Source organism: Neolamprologus multifasciatus, chromosome 13 (assembly GCF_963576455.1).
Source record: "Neolamprologus multifasciatus chromosome 13, fNeoMul1.2, whole genome shotgun sequence".
Lineage (NCBI taxonomy): Eukaryota > Metazoa > Chordata > Actinopteri > Cichliformes > Cichlidae > Neolamprologus > Neolamprologus multifasciatus.
In genome coordinates, this window is record NC_140451.1 from 28499778 (window position 1) to 28521753 (window position 21976).

The following is a 21976-nucleotide window of genomic DNA, read 5'->3' on the forward strand; positions in this document are numbered from 1 at the left end:
TTACGTCTCAACACCGCGCCAAACTCCCTTTCTGGTTGGCAGTTGAAATGTCAGTTTAGGTAGCGTTAGCAGACAAGATGTGCTTGTTTCTGCGTGAACTTTACTGAATGGTCAGTGAACAGAAACACCCAGACATCGCGTAAATGTAAGTTTCCTCTGTGCATACGTATTAATTTGAAAAGACCAGGTAAAGATGAATATTATTATCACAGCGTGCCTGCTGCTGATGTCGGCACCAGTATGTTGTTATTATAGAAGCTAGCTTAGTACATCAGTTTACGTACTTCCTTGATCAGAGTTCTGTATATGCCCCAAAAAGTAGTGGTCATGCTAAAGCTTAGTTTTCTAAGACTCTTCTTTCTTCTGAGTATTTAGGTTACCGTGGCTGATTTGCAGCAGTGTAAAATGAGCAGCTAATACTAGCCACAACTACCTTACGTTAGCAGGAATACAGCAAGTTATATCATTGTTTGCTGCTGCTGTTAATAGGAAATATCTTCTTTAAATAGCTAGGAAATACCAGTTATAAATCTCTGCTGCATCATTAGCGGTTATGTCTTGTGACCGCCCAGGGACTTGACTCCCAACTCTTAAAGCTAGGTCAGCTAGCAAGCTAGGTACTCAGCGGAAATACAGCACAGTTGGAGCTTTATGCATGTTGCTGCGCATTTTTGGAAACTACAAACTGTTTCCAGTTTCAGAAATATTTGTAGCTGGAATGACAGCGGTGACATTAGCCGTGGCTAGACTCATCTCATGATAGGGTCTGGCCATTTTAAAGTGAGGAGGATGGAACTTTAATCAACTGCTATGCATTACATTTAACCAGTGAGATTCTGAAAATTGAAATAAGAAATTGAAAAGTGATATATTTAGCCACCTTGTTGCATGCATAAGGAGCCATAGGGAGAGATTATGTTCGTAGATCCATTGCAACAAGAGTTGCCATTGTGTGTGATTTTGTAGGCAGCTTCCTAAATCCTGTTATGATGTAAGTGCATAAATGTCTAGGTCAGGCTCAAACGTGGAGTTAAACATCAAAAGTTGTGTAACTGTTGCAGCAAAGACCGTGTGCTTTGTTTACCTGTAACGTGTTGTTTGTGTGTTTCTTAGTGAACCAAAGAAATCAAAGCAAAGACTTGTGTAGTTTCAAAAACATGGGGGCCCTAATATCTCGATGGAAGGTAAGTGAGTGACAGAAAACATGTTTGAATACAAGAAAATGAAAAATTCAAAATGAAAACCGGATTTTGAATAAAAACATGATGAGAAATTTTCTTGGTTATGATAAATCATAGAGTGACTGGCATTTAAAAAGTTGATTGTATTGCATTGAATCCAAGTGATTATTTTGAAGCTAAGTTCACTGAAATGAACCACATGCACTAAATTTCCAGTCAAATGTCTAAGCCCAATCCATAAAAAACCCCAAAATCACTAGTCATACTCCAACTATGCATGCACAGTGTTTTAAGTGACTTGTTGTCAACCTTACATTCAAAATAACTTAACTGACTCATTTCTAAATATATATATATATATATATATATGTATTTTAATATTTGCCAATCTCGTTAGTTTTACTTCACAAGCCTTGAATAATTAAATAAAATGCTAATTCTGGATGCTGATTCTCAGTAAAGTTTTGCCTTGTGTGACTCTACTGTGAGACAGTTTGATTACTATAAACAGATTGAGCTTAGCACCCAAGCTAGGTGAATTCATACACTATATTTAGACATACTAACCAAGTCAAAGGGAAAGAAAGAGGAGCAGACAGGCAGCATGAGAGATTTAGCAACAGTGAAGGTATTGATTGTTATTTTCACTCAGAAAATCAAACAACCCATTTGCTTTACGTTTCCTTTGACTAAAATATCTAGTTAATCAGAAGGGTATACTATGAAGGAAGTTTAGCAAAGCCAGGATTTCTTTTCTGGCTTGACAAAACCTAAAACCACAGTCAAAGGTAAGGGATATCACAATGGGACTTATCAACTTTTTAAGCGGGCTTTCTGGGTTCTGCTTCACATATAAACCATATTACCCAAGCAGAAAATCTACATTGACTGGAGCCAGGTTATGTGTTAAGCATAAGTTACTACAGTGATTTAGCGAAACAAGAGACACTTTTGTGAGACAGAAAACTCAAAGCTCAAAATAGCATGATAAAACCATTAATCTCGCTTTTTTTGCAGACCCCTCTGGAAATGAACTCTTGATAAATCAAAATCGAGTCTTTATTGGCAAATCAGTTGATTACGCTAATGGTGATTTTCTGACTTTTATCCGCATTCCAGGCAAAGCTAACAACAGTTGAGCAGCTGGAGAACCTGGACAAGGTACTGACTGTGTATATTTTTCCTGATTTTATGGATTTGCACAATGTTTCAATTCTATTTTAGGTTTACTAAAAATATGATGTAGTATGCCACCTGGAAACGCCAACCTACAACAAATACAACTACAAACCTGAGTACATTCCATAGTAGTAGGTTTTTCTTTTAGTGTATACATAACCTTTACCATGTTTGTCTTGTAGGAGATTAAAGAGCTGGAAGAGTTTAAAACTAAAAACCAGCGTCTGCAAAAGGTAATGTCAGCAAAACATTAAAGATCTATAGTTGTATTCTTGAGCTGTCCTTTCTTTTTCTCGTTGATATATTTGTATGTGTCTGTCTGCAGCTATGGGTTGGCCGTTTGCTACTTTACTCATCTGCCCTTTACCTGTTGACCTCCCTGATCGTCTACTGTCTTTACCTCCCCGAGCATTGGTTGCAGAGAATAGCCATGGCCCTGCCTTTCTTCATATACCCTGTGCTGTGAGTGCCAGTGTTGCTTTTCACAATAATTCACAGCTTTGTCTTTGTTTTTATCTGGTACAGATAACTTTCAATGTGTCAAAGTAAAAAAATACATTTCATATTAGGTCTTATTATTTTCCACAAGTTGTGAGGAGATAAAAGGGTTTCTGAATGTGACGAAGATGACGAAGTCTTCTCTCTGCATTTCTTTCTGGCTCTTCAACAGGGTGTGGTTCATCAGAAAGTTATTGATTTTTCTCTTCTCCAAACGCACTGAGAGAAACAGTAAGTGATCTATCAGTCTTCCTTTGCTTGTCTGTCCATTAAACTTAAAAGCACATATATTATTTTTAGGCTTCTGTTAAGCTAGAAGTTGTCTCTCATAAGATACAATTGGGTTCGATCAGGAAACTGCTGCTTCAAATCTGTCTACCTACTGCTCGCGCTGTGCCTCCTTCTATAATTAATTAGGTCATACTCAGAGTTGAGCACAGGGAGGCTCAGGCAAAATGGCCTGCTGAGCAGTGGCCTATTGAAAAATGGTTTGAGGAGTAATGGTTGTTGACTACATGATTTGAAGCATTTCATTTTGATTGTCCTTGCTTACAAATGTGTTTTCTTACAACCTCCTACCTTTGCGACTCGAGTCACACTCTTATTGTTGACAGTACATACTGCTTAGGCTACAAAGACAAAGCAGCATAATTTGATCCTGAGATATGTTACGATACTAGCAGAATCACAAATTGAGCTTATAAGAATTTAAACTGTGTTTTATTTCCAGAGCACGGGTTGATGGAAAAAGGAGCTTATTGGAAATGATGCCAGTTGACTAAAGTTATTCATTCTTCTTTTTAGGCGAAAAACTCGAAGATTTAAAGGTTGCCAAAAAAAAGATTGTAAGTATTCAGTCTTTCACCGTAAAGGCCATTACACACTGAATGCACTGCAAAAAAACAGTTTGAAATTACAAACTTTTCACATCTGAACTTGTCGTGTAACACATATGAATGCATTGCGTTTTTGCTGGAAATTCGTCCTCAAATTATGCACTGTGAAAAAAATACAGTCGGTATTAAGCGACGATGAGCTGGTCCTGATGCTTCTAAAGAAGAAAAGGAATTTACAGATTTTGGATTCAGCTCTCAATTCTCATGAGAAGGCAGCAGCAGAGGGAATTTCATTTTTTAATCCAGGAGTCGAAGCTGTATCACAGTCGCTTTTGCACATATGTCGGTTGGCCTGTTTTTGTTGATGGCAGAGTTAGGACGGAAGAGGCAGAGAGATAATTTGAGAGAGCCGATGGACCTGAAGCAGCTTTTAGCCGTGTGTCTTAGATAAAATAGCTATTTTATAATTTGTATATTCATTACAGGTGTGTATTTTGAGCTACAGTCTGGTTATTGCCAAATACAGTGGTCCGATTGGTCAGATCTGTTTATTTGGATCTGAAAAATTGGGTGTTACACGTCCAGTTTTATTATTTTATTTAACTGTGATTGAAAAATTGTAAGTTTTCCCCCAGTTTTGTCTGTTTGTTTTTTTAAGTTATTTTTTTATTTCTCTTCAGGATTGCAGTGGTATGTCAGATTAAAATTTCCACTCAATCTCCGAATCCTCTGTGGTATCAGAGCTGGGTCTGTTCTTTTATTTTGTATGTTATTTAGTTTCACGCCTTGAGAAGCAGAAAGCATCTTCAAGAAGAAAATCATTCTGGCCTTTTTTTTTTTTTTACCCCTAAGGCTTAATATGTGTATCTGCTAAAATCTCAGATGAATTTGAATCTCAGTGACCTCAGCCTCAAGCTCAAGTTTTCTGAAAATCTTGTGAATGCCATAACTCGAGAACAAAGCAACATAGTGTTTTGAAATTGATACCATAAGTGTATTTACTAGGAGGCTGAGGGGTATCACTGGCCCCATCAATATTTTTTTTATTCCTCGAGCTACTTCAACATTTCTTATCCTGTTGGATGTTATAGCTTAGATTTCCCTTTTTTTTTTCCAGCTTGAGGAGGTGATGGAGACAGAAACGTACAAAAATGCCAAGCTCATCCTGGAACGTTTTGATCCTGAGGCTAAGAAGAAAGCTGTGAGAGCTTTTCACTTGATGTTTATTTTATCTGTTTATTTTTGTATCGTATTTTTATTTTGTTTCACTTTGCTCCGCTTTATTTTGCTGCAGGAACTTGAGTCAACTCCAGTGCGTTCTCCGATGACTCCCAGGCCAGGACAAGGTACTCCATAATTTTGTACAGAGTGTTACTTAATTTTACTTGGAAAGTTTCTGATCAGAAGAGTGGAGCTCTTCAAAAGAGAGAGAGAGAGATTTCTGTGATGGCATAAACACATCCTGTGTTTGGAAAGGACCAAATGCTTCAATGAGTTTCTTCCCCCTGGGCAGAGATTCGGCAGAGAGGGGTGGTAATGAGACCGATGCCAATGGGCACCCCGCATGGAATGGTCATGACTCCTCCACCGGGAGCACGCCCCTTGCTGGGACCAGCAGGCACACCTGTGGGTAAGCAGACAAAATGAGACACTTTAAGTATAATAAACGATCCTAATATTTCTTAAATCTCATGCAGTGCCCATTTGTAATGCATGTAAAAAGAATATTCAGCATCAAAATCTATATGAAGTTTGAGGTCAGAGGCACAGAACTAAGTCAAAGGCAGCTGTAGTAAACAGCAATGCCAGCTGCCTTTGACTTAGTTCTCTTAGATGCCAGTTTGTGTCCATCTCTTGTGTCGCTCTTCCAACAGAACGTGTTCCTCTCTCAGCTCCAGGAGGTCCACCAGACAGATCTGCTCTGTCTGCTTCGGTCCTACAGGGCGCAGTACCGAGGACTCCCCCCTCCCCAATGCTAGGTAATGTCTCTAAGAGCATCTTAGCTTGAAATCAGGCATCTATGCATGGCAAACAAGAACTTCTGCAGTGCCTGATGTCTCCTAACTTTTCAAGGTAGTAATTTGGACATCACCACTCTTATGCTGGGCTTATGCTGGGCTTACACTGTGCGATTTTTTTTTTTTCAGTTGCTATTCAGCTTCTGCTCAAACTGCACGATTGACTCGCAGGGGTTAGAAGTTCGTAGGTCATGATGCAGGGTATCACACTATACGGCCCGATGCTCGGATGCAACCTGAGTGCTCACACTGTGCGTCCATAAAATGAAGGTTATAACAGAAATTCTGTCGCTCGCTCTCCCTTTCTGTCTTTCACTCACACAGACACGCACACCACCACCATCAACTTTGCTAAATTGCTAATGAAAAACATTGATCAGGCAGCTGTGATTGAGCAGCAATGTAAATCCAACTATTTTCACAGTTGTTGTGGTTGTGATAATTTTGTGAAGCCACATCGAAAAGGCTCGGGTGAGCTTGCCATAGTTCTACAAGTTGTGCCTCCATCGCTTGTGTTCAGATCACACGCTGCACTGTCGTGCTGCGCCGTCTTTTTCGCTGACATTTGTGTTTGCGCGTGCGCAGTGTGAGAAGCTGCGGTGACACCCTCACGACCAAGCGATTGATGATCGGGAGCTGGTCGTGAGGTGTTAATCGCTTCTCGTTACCCCACGTATACTACACGATGCACGACGCACGATGAAGGCCAAAATCGGGCCGATCGCCAAAACGGTCGCATGACTCAAAAATCGTCTCAAAATGGGCCAAAAATCGCACAGTGTATGCCCAGCATTAGTGTTTATACCGTTTATATTGTTTTGAGGCTGGCAAAAAGCCCACAATCTGTTTAATCTGTTTGTTTGGTTTTTTTTTAACCCAATCTGTTTTTTTAAACTTACAAAACAATGTATTTGTAATGTCTGTATTAATTTCCATGTGTGGACTTATTTACAGGTATGCACCCTCCAGGTCCTCCGTTAGCTAGACCCATCTTGCCCAAAGACAGGGGAGCTCTGGACAGAGTCATTGAGTATCTGGTAGGGGATGGACCACAGAACAGGTGAGGATCCTTTTTTGAATTTACAGCCCTTTGTAGAATTGTCTTATTTCAAACTGATGGATTAGGCTCTACAGGAAGTGTTGGGCAGTCAATGTCAGCCCAACACTGCCATGTATTGAACTGTACTATAATATAGAATCAAAATAAATGCATTCACTCATGGTAAAGGCAACATTACTTTATTCCTTTAGCTCTGCAGCTTGTACCTGAATGATCTGCATCGAAATGAACGCCATAGCAAAAAATTACACAAGGGTGAAAAGCTAGGCTGCTCATTTTATCTATTATTTGTATGGTAAATGTGTTTAAAAAATCTAGTTACAACAGAAACTGTAAAAAATAAATAAAACCAGGTGGTGCATGCCAGGTTAGCTGCTTCTCCAGATAGATTGCTGTGGGAAGTTATCCCGCCTGAAATAGTTTATAATGAACTCACACCTGTTTGCTGTTCGACTGCACTTATAGTATTCACTATGTTTGTCTGTTGGAGTTATACCATTTGGAGAAAAAACATCATGGGAAATCATGAACTGAAAAAGATGAGGCAGGTTTTTGAGGTGTATGGTTTTTTTCATTGAATAGCTCCTGGAATGCAGCGATCATTATTCTCTTTGCCTCTATATTTTTCTCTGTCCTGTCTTGTTTCTTATAGATACGCGCTGATCTGCCAGCAGTGTTTTTCTCATAATGGCATGGCTCTGAAAGAAGAGTTTGAATATCTAGGTAAGCTCAGAAATGCACTACTGCATTTTTGAAGATGTTTTTCAGGTAAGACAGAAGTGATTGGAAGGTTAGAGACGTAAAAAATCAAACTGTCTTGACTTCTCAACAGCTCACTGAAAGCTCAGATTCCTGGATAAAGTGTTTCCATGATACATACGTTTTCATGGTTCTGAAACCATCTTTACAAATCCACAAATTGATGAAAACCTGGACATTCACGGATATGTGTACAGAACTTAAGCAATCGAATCGCCAATTCTTTTGTGTGTGTTTTGCTTCCTCTCTGTCCTCCTCCCTGCAGCATTTCGTTGCGCGTATTGCTACTTTATGAATCCAGCCAGGAAGACTCGTCCTCAGGCCCCCCGACTTCCAGAGTTCAACTTTGAAAAGAGGCTGCGGGCTGAGTCACGTTCACCTGGGCCATCACCACGTTCTGGGACAGATACAGAGGAGAGCGCGCCACCTTCTGGAGGTACTGGAAAACTCATCACACAAATGACACAGTTGTGTTGCTCTCACCTAACATGCTGAACTCTAACCAAGCAAGAACTAAATGTTATGACTAGTGCCAAGACTGTTCTAGTTCACTTATCAGAAGAGAAATCATTGTTTGTTTGTTTTTAATAAATACCTAAGTTTAAAAAAAGAAAAGAAAATTTAGTTTGAATGTAACCAAAGATAATATGTTGGTTTGTATTTAAATCTAAGAGAATGGGCACACAGTTATGAGGTTCCATTTATGCCAAAAGTGTGTTTAGCTGTGAATGTTGTTGAACTGTAGTTGGTGACAACATGATTTTGACAACCACACATTTGTGTTATAGTCTGGATTTGTTGCATTTTCTTTGAAAATTGACACTGAATTGTAATTTGTGATCCTGACCTCAAATTTCAATTAGGTTTTTTTTTTCTAGAGCATTGAACAAAGTCAGTGGCAGATTTTTAACCATTTAAAATTTTAATACAAGGCCACATCCAACTGAACAAGACTTAATCGAACTTTTTAGCAAAAGTATAGATAGGAGATGTTCCACCTTTGCTGGTGGGGCAATGAATGACATGACAGAGAGAACACACACTCCTAACAACACAGTGTCAATAATTTTGGTACAAATGGCACCCTGTATGCAGTCTTACACTTAGACTCTCCTGTACATCTTGACTATTTCTTCCATGTCCTAACACCTGTTTTAAATGCTTCGCTGCAATGTGCCGGTTGACCTTCTTCATTTATTTATCTTTGATTTTTTTCAACGTTAATCCTTTTTAAAGCTTTTTATTGAGCAACAAGTCAGATGAGTCAGCACACAGGCACACTTCGATTGTCACCACTTTTTATTTAAGGGGAATACACTGTGATTGTAAAATCAAGAAATATAATTCCAATGAGCAAGATGGAATGAGTTTCCTGTAACCGCTTTCTTGCTCAGTGCTCATGAAACTGCACAGTCGAACTAATTGAACAGAATTTCTAGGCTACATGTTTTGCAGTTTCTGTTCATGAGGTAGTTGGGCAAGAAACTTCTCTGCACCAAGTAGAAGCAGAAGCAGTTCAGCATGTATTTCAGTCAACAGTTGATCAAAAGCTGCATTCGTGCAAGTTTCACAGTACATTTCCTGTGACCGGTGGGTTTAATGGTATGATTTTGCTTCTAGCAAAAGCGCCAGCTCCGTGGAATTTGGTCCACAGTTTCCAGATCCAACAGAGACCAGAGACTCGACCTCTGCGGAGTCCAGGTTTCCCCGCCCCTTCTCTCCCTGCGCTGTGCGAGCTGGCATAATTTGAACTGATTTGATTATCGCCAGATGGGTCCATCTTTCTTTGCTGTAGAATTCATAACACTGTAGAATGCAGCCAATCCCAAACTGCTACCAGTAATCAGACTAAAGCAATGATGGGTGTTAGCTGGTGATGGATGTCACCAGACCTGGGTCTGATAAGAGTCATAAATGGATTTTATCCTGCCTTAAAGACATTTTAAAGCCAGACTGCAAAACAAAATAAGTAGATAAATAAAAAATATAATGTGACATTTTTATGCTTCTGCTGATCCACTGATCCTGTATTTCTTGAGCTGAAATTATCCTTATAGATTATATATTTAAACAACATGACTTTGTTCTGACTTATTTGACCCAGGTTTGGTATTCACTGAGTGTGTAAAATATTTAGACCTTCTTCTTAACTAAGTAATTTTTGCTTTGGAGTCCATGTAGAAATGTGAAAATGATCAGAAAAAAACCCCCAAAACATGCCATTGGTCCTGATTTAATTCCCATTCAGCTCGAATAACATTAATATACATTTTTGGGGCAATTTTAAATTGCTCAAATATCCAAGGACTGGTAGGTGCTTTCAGTCACCCCAGTGGAAAATTTTACCTAAATTTATTTACTCTGCACTAGAGCAGGGCGATATGACCAAAAATATTTATCACGATATACATTTGAAAATTTGCAATAATGATATAACTGACGATATAATTGACACTAGACAAAATATTTTACAAGTCCACAACTTTATTAGTGCAAAAAACCCATCAATGTATTTTCACTTAAACAAGCAGCTGTTTTTTATGTGGATTAAAGTTATATAAAAATGTAACAGTGCAAATGCAAATTCCTTGCTGACAGTTTAACCAAAAGGCGTTTCCAGTGGAAATTGGCCGACATATCCTCAGCATAACCATGTATAATATCCGCAAAACTTAAAAAGAGGTTATACACACACAATACGGTAATATTATGTTGAAGCACAGTACGTATCACTCCGCGAGGCTCCTGCCTACGATAGCCGTAATGCTCCGACAATCCATCAAGCGGTGCGGCTTCGTAGCTTAGCAAAGTTGTACTAAAACATTTGACAGATTTTCGAGCACCGTGTACATAAAATCGTTTCGAGGTCAGTAAACACAACCAGAATTCATACATAAGGCACACGGGATTATAAGGGGCACTGTCGATTTTCAGAAAAATCAAAGGATTGATTTTAAGTGTGCCGTATAATAACGGTAATAACGACGGCCCGCTAAATGAATCATTATACATCACAGCGTTTTTCATTTTCATTCCTAAAATGTAATAACATGTACTTGAGATGTAGATTCGTATGCCATAGCCTCTGATGTTGATCTTCCTGGCCCTTTAATTGATGGAAGAGGAGAGGTTTCTGGGTGTGTTAGTAAAGCTCCTTACATTGCTTTCTCCTTCCAATCCAATCTGTTTGTAGAACTCTTGTAAACTCTTGTAAGCTTACAGAATGTTAACCTAACAACAGGAATGCTGCTAATTTCCTTTACCACTTGATCCAAGAAACCAATCATTCGTTGTACTGCAAACTCTTCACGTTACCCCAAAGCTTGCTCTTTCTCACGCCTCCCTTCTGTTACCTTTTTGCTCCGTGGTTATATACCTTTCTTCCTTGCATGTTTTCTCCTCAGATGAGAAGGAGATGGGAGATTGCGAAGAAATCACTAAAGAAGTAGACAGCGAGTGCCCATTAGAGGAGCAGGATCAGCTGCAGCAGAAGGAGGAAGAGAAAGAAGAAGAAGAAGAAATTGTTCAGGAAGAGGTGGCCGAGGATGAACCAGAGCAGAGTCGCAGCAGCCCCTGTGAGACAGGAGCTCAGCCATCGTAGTTTCTAAGAGGCCAGAAAAAGTCCACAAGGATGTGATTGTTCTGTCCAGGCAGAAGGTGATGGTAATGGCCAGGATAGTTATTGATATTTAAAAGCAGCATTGATGGACAAGGATTACCATCATCATTATATATATTTATTAGTGAAATTGTCCAACAGTATTGCCAAAAATGATGCCAACATATCTTGGTCATGAGTTTGATCCGATGACTGGGAAGGAGTCAGATTGAGGGTTGTAGTTTGAATTTTAAGGCTATTTCTCTGTTGTGTAGTTGGTTGATTGGTGGTATTGCTCTGTAGGTGCACTGACTAACTTAAAGTAACGATTTACACTCTAAGGTCCTTTTAGGGTTCATGTAGTTGGATGCTGTATGGGTTTGATAAGAAAAAGTGTTTTAGATAGAACTGCTGGTTCACATATTGTTTTTCCTCAGATGAAAGGACATTAAAAAGAGGATTACTGCTGATTAAAATGACTTCCTGAAGTGGGTGAGAATGTCAGATAGTTGTAGCAAAAGGTCAACACAAACACTCCTCATCCAGTGTGGGAAACACTGGATTTTCCTACACTATCCAAACACTGACATGCATAACACATGAAGTCCATCTCAGGATAAACCTGTTGTGAATCAGGACAGCTTCTGTTGTGTTTACAGTATGTGCTGTTAGGTTTCAGGCTGCTGCTGCTGTGGCTTATTCATCTTCAATTTTAAGTCCCCGATCCGATATTTTAGGCTAACAATAAAAAACATTTATCTCTTTGGATACCGTCTGTTATAGTGATGTTTAGCCAATGCTGATGCATGTATGCTTTTATTCCCATACATTTTAATGCTTTTTGTTTCTCTTTTGTTTTCATTATATTACTGGATCTTTGTCCCAGACTGCCAATGATGAGATATGAGCAGTTAGTTGCATTTAAATCGATTGGAAGCAAAAGTACTGAAACTGAATGCTGAATGAGGGGAGTAAACCAGAGTGTGGCTAATATTGCATCAAGGAAAGGAAGGATGCTTATTACAGAAACAATTAGCTGTAGTCTGTTCACTGAAAGAGGGGAAAAAAGACTCATTCTCACTTCTTCTTCTTTTTTTTTCTTTTTTTTTAAGAGGCTGAGAGAATGAATTTAAATAATGTTTAACTTCAACTGTTACGCTAAAGAATCTGTGCTCTACCAATTGGTATGGTATTCACCACTTTTCTGATGCTGATGGAAACGGCTAACATGACTCTCATTACTCTTATTTCCTTTATAATCTGCATTTGTGTGTGTGTGTGTGTGTGTGTGTTCTCTCATTTTGTGGCTGGATTGAAACGAACTGGCCATCATATCTGGAAAATTAGATTTACCAGAGGAAACATGTTGACTCTATTTTTCCTTGCCATCTTTGAGCAGAATACATTTAAACTAAGCTCTTACTTTTAATCAATGTCTGCAAGATATTGCCTGTCAAAAATTGTTATTAGCTTAGTTATAACATTAGTATTTATTAGCTGGTAACAATGGAAAAAAAAATTGCTGAATAAACTTCTGTATACTTTGCAAGCAGAAGAAACAAACGACTTTGAGCTTAAACTGCCAGTTTATCTGTATGTGTTCATTGCCAATGGTTTTACTCAGTTAGGATTATAATTTGCCAAATCCATTGCTTTTATTCGTCTCTACTTCACGTCGTCATTTGCACTGAGTTATATTTTTATTTTATTTATTTGGCGATACAGTGTTTTAATTAGTAAATCAGACATTTTTTAAAATGTACTCATTTAACCTTTTATTGCCATTGTGTTCACAGCTATTTAAGTGTATTCCTCGATTCTGTTTCGGTAAACATTAGATCATAAAATATTGAAAGAGTTTACGTCTCGGTGTTTACATTCATTCTAAATGTTCACAGTAGGTACCTGGTGCCATTATTTTAAGTCCTAGCTGTAGCTTAAGGGATGGGAATTAATTCTTCTTTTGGCTTGTTGTGTTATTAGGTGGAACCAGGAGAAATGATGAGTGTCTATGCAAATGTAAATGTCCTGTATCACCTGTGTTGCACAGGTTGGGTCCGAGAGACCGACCCTGATGACGTGGGGAAAATAGTTTTGCCAAAAGTTGGCTGGTAGGATTGGGACAGCCCAAAGAATCCAGAGGCAAGAATATTTTTTTCAGATAAACCTTGGTCAAATGTTAAGGAGAGAACACTTTGTGAATTTCAAGTCTCCTGTCGTGACACGTAGAGTATCACTTGAATTTTTTATTTTTTTTTCTTAATCCCGTTATTTCCCTTCATCTGATTGTTTTACAAAGTTGGGGAAAACACTGGTACCTGCAGCATCTTACTGACTTGTGGTTAGCTTAATGCTTCCAATATCAACAAACTGTTTTTGGTATTTTTACATGCTGGTGAAATATGTGTATAACTTCAAAATATGAGGCTGTCTGTTAAATATTTAAAGAATGTTCCAGATCCTCAACATGGTGTCTCGCATCCTGATGTGTAATACTTGTTTCTTTTCCGTTTGTAGTTTTGTTTTTGCCTTCCTAAATTTATCAAATGGATTTCTACCCATGCTTTTGTCATTAAATTTGCACTTGGAACGCCCAATAAAGAGTTTTTCAACAACAAAGGACGGCAGTGGTTGTGTTTTGTTAATTGTTTTGATTCCTAAATATTACGATCCTTCTCTTAGATTACCGTAAATCACTTTTCAGATCACTGTCAGACATCACTTGTGATTTTTAGTGGACGTATTAATTATTCAGTCACAGGTTGTGTACTCTAAATGGGTTTTGTGAACAACCAAATTTACTTTGACCATCTTTCACTCACTGCCAGGCACACCTGTTCAAGTGCGTGTTAATGCGTGTAATTAACATGTGTAATCAGCCAGTCACATGGCAGCAACTGAACAATATTTTTCCCTTTAATCAGGTGGACACTGCAATGATGACCTGCAGAAGTTCAAACCAACCACCAGACTGGGGAAGGCAGGTGATTTAAGTGACTTTGAAGGTGGTGTAATTGTTGGTGCTGTTGTAAATGCTGATCTATTGGGATTATCCTCCATAATCATTTTTAGGGATTACAGAGAATAGTCTGAAAATGAGATAATATCTAGTCAAATAATGAGTCGTTACAACTAACGAATGTAGAAGAGCATCTTTGAATGCAAAACACATGGAACCTTGAACCAGATGGGCTACAGCAGCAAACCCACCAGGTGCCACTCATGCCAGCTCAGAACAGGAAACTGGGACTACAGTTCACACGTGCTCATCAAAATCAGACAATGGATGACTGGAAAAAAGATTGGGTGATCAAATAAGTCTCACTTTCTCCTGCAAATTAAGACAGTATGGTCTGAATTTGACAAAAACAAAATCCTGCCTTAAATCAGCAGTTCGGGTAATATCTGGTGGTGGTGTAATGACACACTGACTATTGTTGACCCTGGCTGTCCTTTTGTGACCACCATATACCTTTCTTCCAAGTAAGAAAACAAAACAAAAACAAATTAAACTGGATTCTTGAACATGACAAGAAATGAAAACATCCAGTGATTTGTCAGTGTAGTCTGAACTTCATAACACTAAAACAAAATGTTCTTTTTCACTTTATTCCACATCTAGAAAACTACAAATTAAAACAAAAAAAACAAAAACAAATGATTAACACAGACAGCAGGACTGAACCATATCATTATACTAAAATAAATGGTCTGTCGCAGCTGCATGCATACATCAAGCTGTCTTTAGCTTGTTAAAGCACATTGGCCAACACTGCAGCTGTGGTATTTCCATTGTTTTTCACTTAATGGAATCAAAGCTTACTAACCAATCTTAATTATTTGAACCACTTTTACTTGCTATAGGGTAACTAAAGATCTGCTTGACTTTAACATATTTTGGAAAAAATTGCTTTAAAAAAAACCTTGCTACTATCTTGTGAGTATAGTAGAAAAAAACCCTTAAGATATTGTCAAACTGAATGTCTGGCAAAAGCAATCAAAAGTTCCAAGGGGAAAATAATCCAAGACAACATCTGACAATAACATTTAAGAGAACCAATCACACAAACCTTAGATCAAGCTGCCAAATATGACAACGTAACAACTACTGTTCGTGATTTTACATAAATGTAAAATAACAGTGTGCGCGATTGTGAGGGCAGCAATCACCAACTGTAGAAATACAAGAGAAACAATAGAAAAATGCTGGATTGTTAATAACAAGAACAGCTTTGTGTGACCCAGTATAACCCATCAAGATATTTGTGTATCATCTGCCTGGAGTTTTTACTGCAGACTCCTCAATAAAAGTAAAAAATATCTTTGCACATTCAAAGTCGGCACGAGTAAAGGCCCTGAACAGAATTTTGAAATTAGCTCGACCTTTGACTGCCTATCTGTGCGTGAGGGACAGTGGGATAAATGCATTCTCCTCCATCATGAAGGCATCTACAGTGTGTTGAGCTCAATGAGTCTCCCAGCAAAGACAGCAAGAGTCCCGATGATGCACACAGCCATGAACACACAGAGCAGGATGTGATCCAAAACCATGGCAACGAACTTCCACTCCTCTGCTGCCTGCAATAAGACGGCATGGAAGAAACTTTAACTTTGAGCATTCACATATTTGGAATTTACTGATCAGTTGCTAGGACACAAAAAGAGATAAGCTTTTCAATTGAATCAATAACACTGCTAAAAGATGTGGAAAATCAGATTGCCTAATGTTGCCTTGTTATCTGTCAGATATGATTTTGTGGACTACATTTATTGGCAGAAGATAAGAAAGACTCATTCTCATCGGTGTAGAAATGATTAATCTAGAATGTAGAAGCCAGTAAGCTTAGCTTATACATTCAAAACATTATATTAGTTTTATTGATATGAAATAACAAGTGGTTGTTTTTTGGAGAACTGTGGATTAGATGGAGTTTCCCCAGATGGGGTGACTTCCTGGGGCCACACTGTTTGGCACACTTACTGTCATTCTAACCTTCCATTTAATTCATTAAAATTAAACCATTAAACCATTGTCTTTTTGGCCATTTCATTTAGATCCAGATTCAGAGGAGAAATGTAAAAAGTTTTGATTACTGTGCCTACGCTTGTAGATTCTTTTAAGTTTTAGAGAAGCACAAGAATGGCTGGGGAGTTGAATGCAAGGCTCTGAACGTCTAAGAACTTTTATGGATTGATACACTATCAATAATTCATGCAGATTTTCTCTTACATTGTTAAATTCTTCATCTGACTTCATAGTCTCTGCGATGTACTTCACCCCCTCGATTGCGCTACGAACATCAGGGTTTTTAACTATGGGGGACTGATAGGTGACAGCCGTCGGGGTAGGATTACCTACAGAGGAGAGAGGAAGGTCAACAATTTTAGGACAGACTTAAACTAAAACTGTTCACTAGCATACAATAATGGTAATGGGAGTTGCAGTTTAGCCTCGCCTGAGATGTCGGAAATGTCCATGTCAGTAGGGAATAGCCTCTTCTGCCGAATCTCCTGACTGGGGCGCTTCATTGTTGAGAAGAACATCATGTTGGGAATGGTTTCAATGAAGACCTGAGATGCAGGGAGATAAAATTATGATATTACTAGTCTTATAAAACAGCAACAATATTTCCCATTTATTACAAATGGAGAGAGAAAAAATACCCCCATACAAACCTTACGGATCCACCCCGGCATGGTGTGCGTACTTGGTGAGCGATGATGTGTGTTGATGACGATAACAGTGATGATGATGGAGGCGATGACCATTACCATTGTGAAGAGCATGTATTTCCCTATGAGGGGAACAGCACTCGAGGTGGAGGGGATCAGCTCCACAATAACCAGCAAGAAGACAGTCAGAGACAGCAGGACAGAGATGGAGAGAGTCATCTTTTCACCTGCAGAGAAAGTGAACCACCTCTAAGTTCAAAAAAATAATCACTGACAATTGTTTTCTGGTACCTATCAAGCTTGCAGAATGAACGTACCAGAGTCAGTAGGCAGGTAGAAGACCAATCCCGTGAGAAAAGAGAACAGCATGCAGGGAATTATGACGTTAACGATAAAATAGAGAGGCAGTCGCAGCATCAGGAAATGGTAGGTAATGTCCAGGTATGGTGTGTCAGGACAGCAAGTGTAGTACACCCAGTGCTTCCACCCTCTGTAGTCCTTTAACACCCATTCACCTGACTCCATGAAGTTACTGAGGTCAGGTCGATCACTCTCCTAAAAGACAGTGGTTCACAAACATTTTAGCGTCCCCATGTTCGGCTGTTTTGCACACAGTCTAAATTCCCAGATTAAAAAAAGCATTTACGCTCACCGGGTTGATTACGACCAGCAGGCCATCGTATGTCCAAGTTCCCAATTTCATAGTACAGTTCTGTAGGTCAAATGGGAAGTGAAGGACAACAATCTCGCAGTAACTCTTAAAGATGGCTGGAGGGTTCCATATGATCTTGCCAGTGTACTCTAGCAGGACTTTAGTTTCATGGATGATGGCAAAATCACCATCAGCACTGCAGATGAAAAGGAGGGTAGAGGACAGAGGCAAAGGAAAACCAAGCATGTAAGTGGAGCAGCAAGTCATTAACTCCCCCCCTCCCCCCCCAAAAAAAAAAAAAAAAAAAAAAAAAATATATATAGGTTTGTTTGTTTTTTTTAACACAAAGAGAAATGAAAATTACTTGTTGTATAACACAAGGTCAGGTTTCCATATGTCAGATGAAGGAACTCTGATCTTTCTGATTCCTCCATAGTCTTCAGGATTCCACCGTAAGTTAACGTCTATCCATTGCTGTAAAGTGAGTAAAAATTTTAGATCATTATTTCACTTCTAAGGTTGTATTTAGCTACGTGATGCCGATTAGAGGATTAAATGGGATGACCAGATCCCAGTAAAGTAACTGTGGGACAAACGCAGTGCTTGTGTGGGACAAAGTGGAATGCTGGGAGGAAATCAATTACATATTTTAATTTATTTTTTATGACTTATTTTCTTCTGTGCTTTGCATCATATTCATCAAAATCTGCGAAGCTTGTGATTTTCTGGTAACTTGTAACTTTCACTGATGTCCATAGCATTAGGCCAACCTTCAAATGGTGTGCAGTCCCACTTAAAGTTATAATGCATGGCCAGTTGTAGTCACACAGACTTACCTGTCGGAGACGGACATTACTGGTCACAATTTGGTTAACTTCATCCTGGGAAAAGACAAAAAGGCCAAGAACAGGTGAAAACATTTTTATGACAATTTATTTTGTGATGTCTACCCCACATACATGTTTACATGACCTGTATTAAAAAGTAAAAAATAAAAACAAAACAAAATGATGGTAACATCTTTTTTTTAAATTTCCTGCTGGCATCACCCCATATTTTAGTTATCTATCACAATAAAAAGAATCCAAATTTAACATCTTGAACCCCAAAGGTCATGACACGCGCAAAATGAATAGAGTATTTCTCTGCAACTACAAACTCTGTGTAAACAATCAAAATAAACCTAATGAGACTTCATCATAGGTGTAAATATTACAGCAGATGCTACTGCGTCATAGTAACTGAGGATGGAACACAGATAAGAAGATTGTTTTCCTGCTTAATTTTTTTGTGAATGTTACAGCATATAACCCCTTTGATATTATCCTGTGGTAGACAATAAATTCCAGAAATCCACAAATCAACATATAGACATTATTTGTGCAAAGGCTGATGCTGCTGACCAAAATTACAGATGGTTCTGCAATTTGGCACATTTTGGCTCATCTTGGCAGAATCTGTGACAGATGCAAAAATGATTTAAGTTTATTGCATGCCTAAAAATGCTTAGTGTTTTTTTCTATATATATTTTGAACGCACAGGTATAATGGGCCTTGTTTTTGCACTGCGAAAATAGTCTTTGAGACTTTAAATTCTGTGGAGCAGTCACTTCGGTTTCTATTGGCCGATTTGCATGATTGACCCCGCCATTTAAGCCAATAGGATCACGGATAACGTCACCACGTTTACGTCACTCCCGACAAAACGCAAATTGCAAGGCCAAAAACTTACACGCAGCAAACGCATGACGCTTGCCATTGTCCAATAAAATCTCTGTCATCGGGCTAACTTTGGCGATTTTTTTGACAGAAAATGGCTCTGAGGCATTATGGGAGATGCAGTTATTCAGTTAATGTAGCTGGCAGCGGTGGAAACCTGTTTCGGATGCAAGAAAGACAGCACAGGTAAGACATAATTCACTGTTTTCTAAAAATGAATCATAGTTTTGGTCTTCTTTTGCTGCTGGTTCAGTGGATTTTGGTCGCAGTGTGACGAAACCTGCTGTTTTGGAATCGAGATGTCGGCTTTGAGTCCAGGTGTTAATTGTCCGTGTACCTGCTATCAGGTGTTTACAACATTTTGCAGAATGTGCTGTAATGCGCTTTTAATTGTTTGTCGTCTTAACTTTAATCTCAGCCAAACTGATTCACTCCGGAACAAATAAAACCCCAAAATAAACCAAACCTTAACTTTTAGAAGCTAAGTGACTTATATATCATGTTTAACCTGAGGTGCAAAAGACCGCTGGGGGGTTAAAAACTAAAATTTTAACAAACACTTTCTCATGTTTTTGTATTTTACATTTTTTAGTAATATGAACACACTTGGGTTAACACGAGATACAAACATTTTTATGATTATTTTATTTTGGTTTGGCAAGCAGTACCCTCTTGACGTTATTAACTTTTCATCTTTTTTGTCAGCACTGGTAATACTAATTTGTTGTCCACTCTAAACTGCTTGGAGTAAAACTGAAGTGACAAGAGGAAACGATAAGACATTTTTCCATCTCTTAAGAGGAATAAAATGGATGAAGGGACTGTCCCAGATACTTTCAAACCTAGTCATCTTCATGGACTTAATAAGCATAGAAGGAGAGCTACACACAATGAGAGTTGCTCATTTTTTTTTATTTATACCTGTATCGCTTCTTTGAGGCTGCTGTGCCATCCTATATGTTTGTGGTTATCCTGGTTCTTGTGTCTTAAATTCAGCCATAGCTGGAATAGTCAAGTACCAGTTTGGTGTTATGCTGGGGTGTAACCCTTAGATTGCAGCTTGTCACGTTTTTGCATTGTATTCTCATTAACCTCTTAAGCCTCAACACCCCCTGATACGGGGGCAAAAGGCAGGAGATCAGTTAGGCTTGGGGCTGAAAAGGTTAACAGGATGTCTGTGGAACATGTCTGAGTTCAAGTCTTGGTCTTAACAGGGTGTCTACACCCCCAAAACACCCTGGTTGTTTGGGTGGCTTGTCATCTTCTGGTATAAATGAGATTTGGGCATGTATGTGGCAGATTAAGTAACTGCTTGTGGCGTTATATCTCTTATCATATGTGTTATTTGACATCTCTTGGTTTCTTCATGTGTTATCTAGGTTTTCAGAACTGATTTGGTTTGTTCAGCACCAACCAAAGTGATATTGCTGCATGACTTGATATGAATTATTCTAATTTTATATAATGGAAAATGTCCACTCTTTGGAGTTCCAGTTTTATACAGGGCACTACAAAAACAAAACTGGTCCTCCAAATCAGCACATGGCAGCCCTCATCTTTTAAATACTTCATTACGTATGTTCTTTTGTTTGTCTTATCCAGTTTATAACATTTGGTATAATAATTTCTTTCCAGAATAATGGTATTATCTCTGTGGCACTGACTGAGATTTAATTATGTATGGTCCTTTTTATTACTTTGCTTTCCTGTTGAATACAGTTAAAAAAAGAAAAACTTGGGGTCATATTGACATAGACTTTAATGTCCTCTCTAAATACTTTATTTTTCAGTCAAACCACAGTGTTCCTTTAACCTCTGTCAATTTTGTGCACTTATTTGGCAGGAGTTACATATGTTTGCATGAATTACTTTTTGGGGCCACATGAGAAAGTTGTGGGGCAATGCAGCAATAAGCTCAACTCAGTTCTGCTCAATATTATTTTGATCTCTTTATAAATGTTACTGTTAAGTGTAGATCCCACAATAAGGCAATAAAAATGTAAAACAGGGATAATAAAGGCACTTACAGTTTATCATTATTGATTCAACATTACCCAAAACAAATTAAAAGACCTAACTCTGTGCTAATGCTATTTTGCTTGGAGTTTTATGATCTAATCTGCAGTTTTAAGTTGTTTTTTTTTCCCTGTTCATTGCGAGAAATCTGGTCTTTTTGGGCTTGAACACGTGCACTGAAGTCAAGTCCAACGTTTGAGGTTGTAATATGAAGGACAGCAGGCAGGTGATCATGACCGCGAGAGGATCTGGATTAGCTTGAACTTCATCACAGAGAATGTTTGTTCATATATGAAGGCAGATCCAAAGAGAACCAATATTGTCTAAGCATATTTCCTTTTCCGTGCGTAAAGTTCTTCTCTTTGCGAAAATAACTAATAAATAAAGACGGACAACTGCTTGATTTTTTTTTTTCTTTTTTTCCCCTAAGTGGTCCAACCATAGTGAATCAAAAGTGCAACAATGTCTGTGATTCAGTGCCTTTGCCCAGTTTTTAGTCCTAACATCAACAACAAGTAATTTCTGGGTTCATTTCAGTCACTGTGTCTTGCAGCATTTTTCCCTGTCTGATTTAGACAGTCATCATCTGTAACACTTTCCAGTTTGTCCAATTTCAGCCTAAGACTATGAAGGTCATTTACCTTTGTGAACAAACCATTCCCTGTCACCATAGTCCTTTTCATTTAACACCTTAAGGCCAGCTCCTCCATAATCAAAAAATCTTTGGTTATTGTAATTTCATTATATTGGTTAGTATTTGAAATTTAAGCCAACAATTGTTTGAGTT

General features: G+C 38.5%; 2 protein-coding genes and 1 long non-coding RNA gene across 6 annotated transcripts in view; 2 read left to right on the top strand and 1 right to left on the bottom strand.

The window, feature by feature from the left end:
• lnpk (lunapark, ER junction formation factor) lies at positions 1 to 14603 on the top strand. Of its 4 annotated transcripts, none has more exons than XM_085182608.1 (16): positions 1 to 145; positions 1114 to 1184; positions 2301 to 2342; positions 2543 to 2593; positions 2686 to 2822; positions 3031 to 3089; positions 3663 to 3703; positions 4812 to 4895; positions 4989 to 5040; positions 5208 to 5324; positions 5587 to 5673; positions 6667 to 6772; positions 7425 to 7495; positions 7797 to 7967; positions 9152 to 9232; positions 10936 to 14603. In XM_085182608.1, the coding sequence occupies exons 2-16, from the start codon at positions 1158 to 1160 to the stop codon at positions 11130 to 11132; spliced, it is 1323 nt and encodes a 440-aa protein (XP_085038734.1). In that variant the 5' UTR covers positions 1 to 145; positions 1114 to 1157; the 3' UTR covers positions 11133 to 14603. The 4 variants fall into 4 exon arrangements, with proteins under 4 accessions (XP_085038734.1, XP_085038733.1, XP_085038735.1 ...); XM_085182607.1 differs by having other exon boundaries at positions 2 to 145; positions 5569 to 5673; XM_085182609.1 differs by lacking the exon at positions 9152 to 9232 and having other exon boundaries at positions 3 to 145; positions 5569 to 5673.
• The window catches only part of LOC146505744 (acetylcholine receptor subunit alpha-like), an 18850-nt gene continuing 10901 nt past the window's right edge, over positions 14028 to 21976 (bottom strand). Inside the window, exons 5-12 of the mRNA XM_085182606.1 lie at positions 18291 to 18335; positions 17819 to 17928; positions 17455 to 17650; positions 17120 to 17357; positions 16806 to 17029; positions 16586 to 16700; positions 16360 to 16484; positions 14028 to 15707 (exon numbers count right to left, since the gene is read on the bottom strand). Coding sequence (XP_085038732.1) covers positions 15579 to 15707; positions 16360 to 16484; positions 16586 to 16700; positions 16806 to 17029; positions 17120 to 17357; positions 17455 to 17650; positions 17819 to 17928; positions 18291 to 18335 — 1182 coding nt within the window. The 3' untranslated portion in view covers positions 14028 to 15578. The remainder of the gene's footprint in view (positions 15708 to 16359; positions 16485 to 16585; positions 16701 to 16805; positions 17030 to 17119; positions 17358 to 17454; positions 17651 to 17818; positions 17929 to 18290; positions 18336 to 21976) is intronic.
• On the top strand, positions 17926 to 21835 carry LOC146505745 (uncharacterized). Its single transcript, XR_014877567.1, has 2 exons — positions 17926 to 19359; positions 19879 to 21835. It is a non-coding gene; the product is annotated as an uncharacterized LOC146505745 (long non-coding RNA).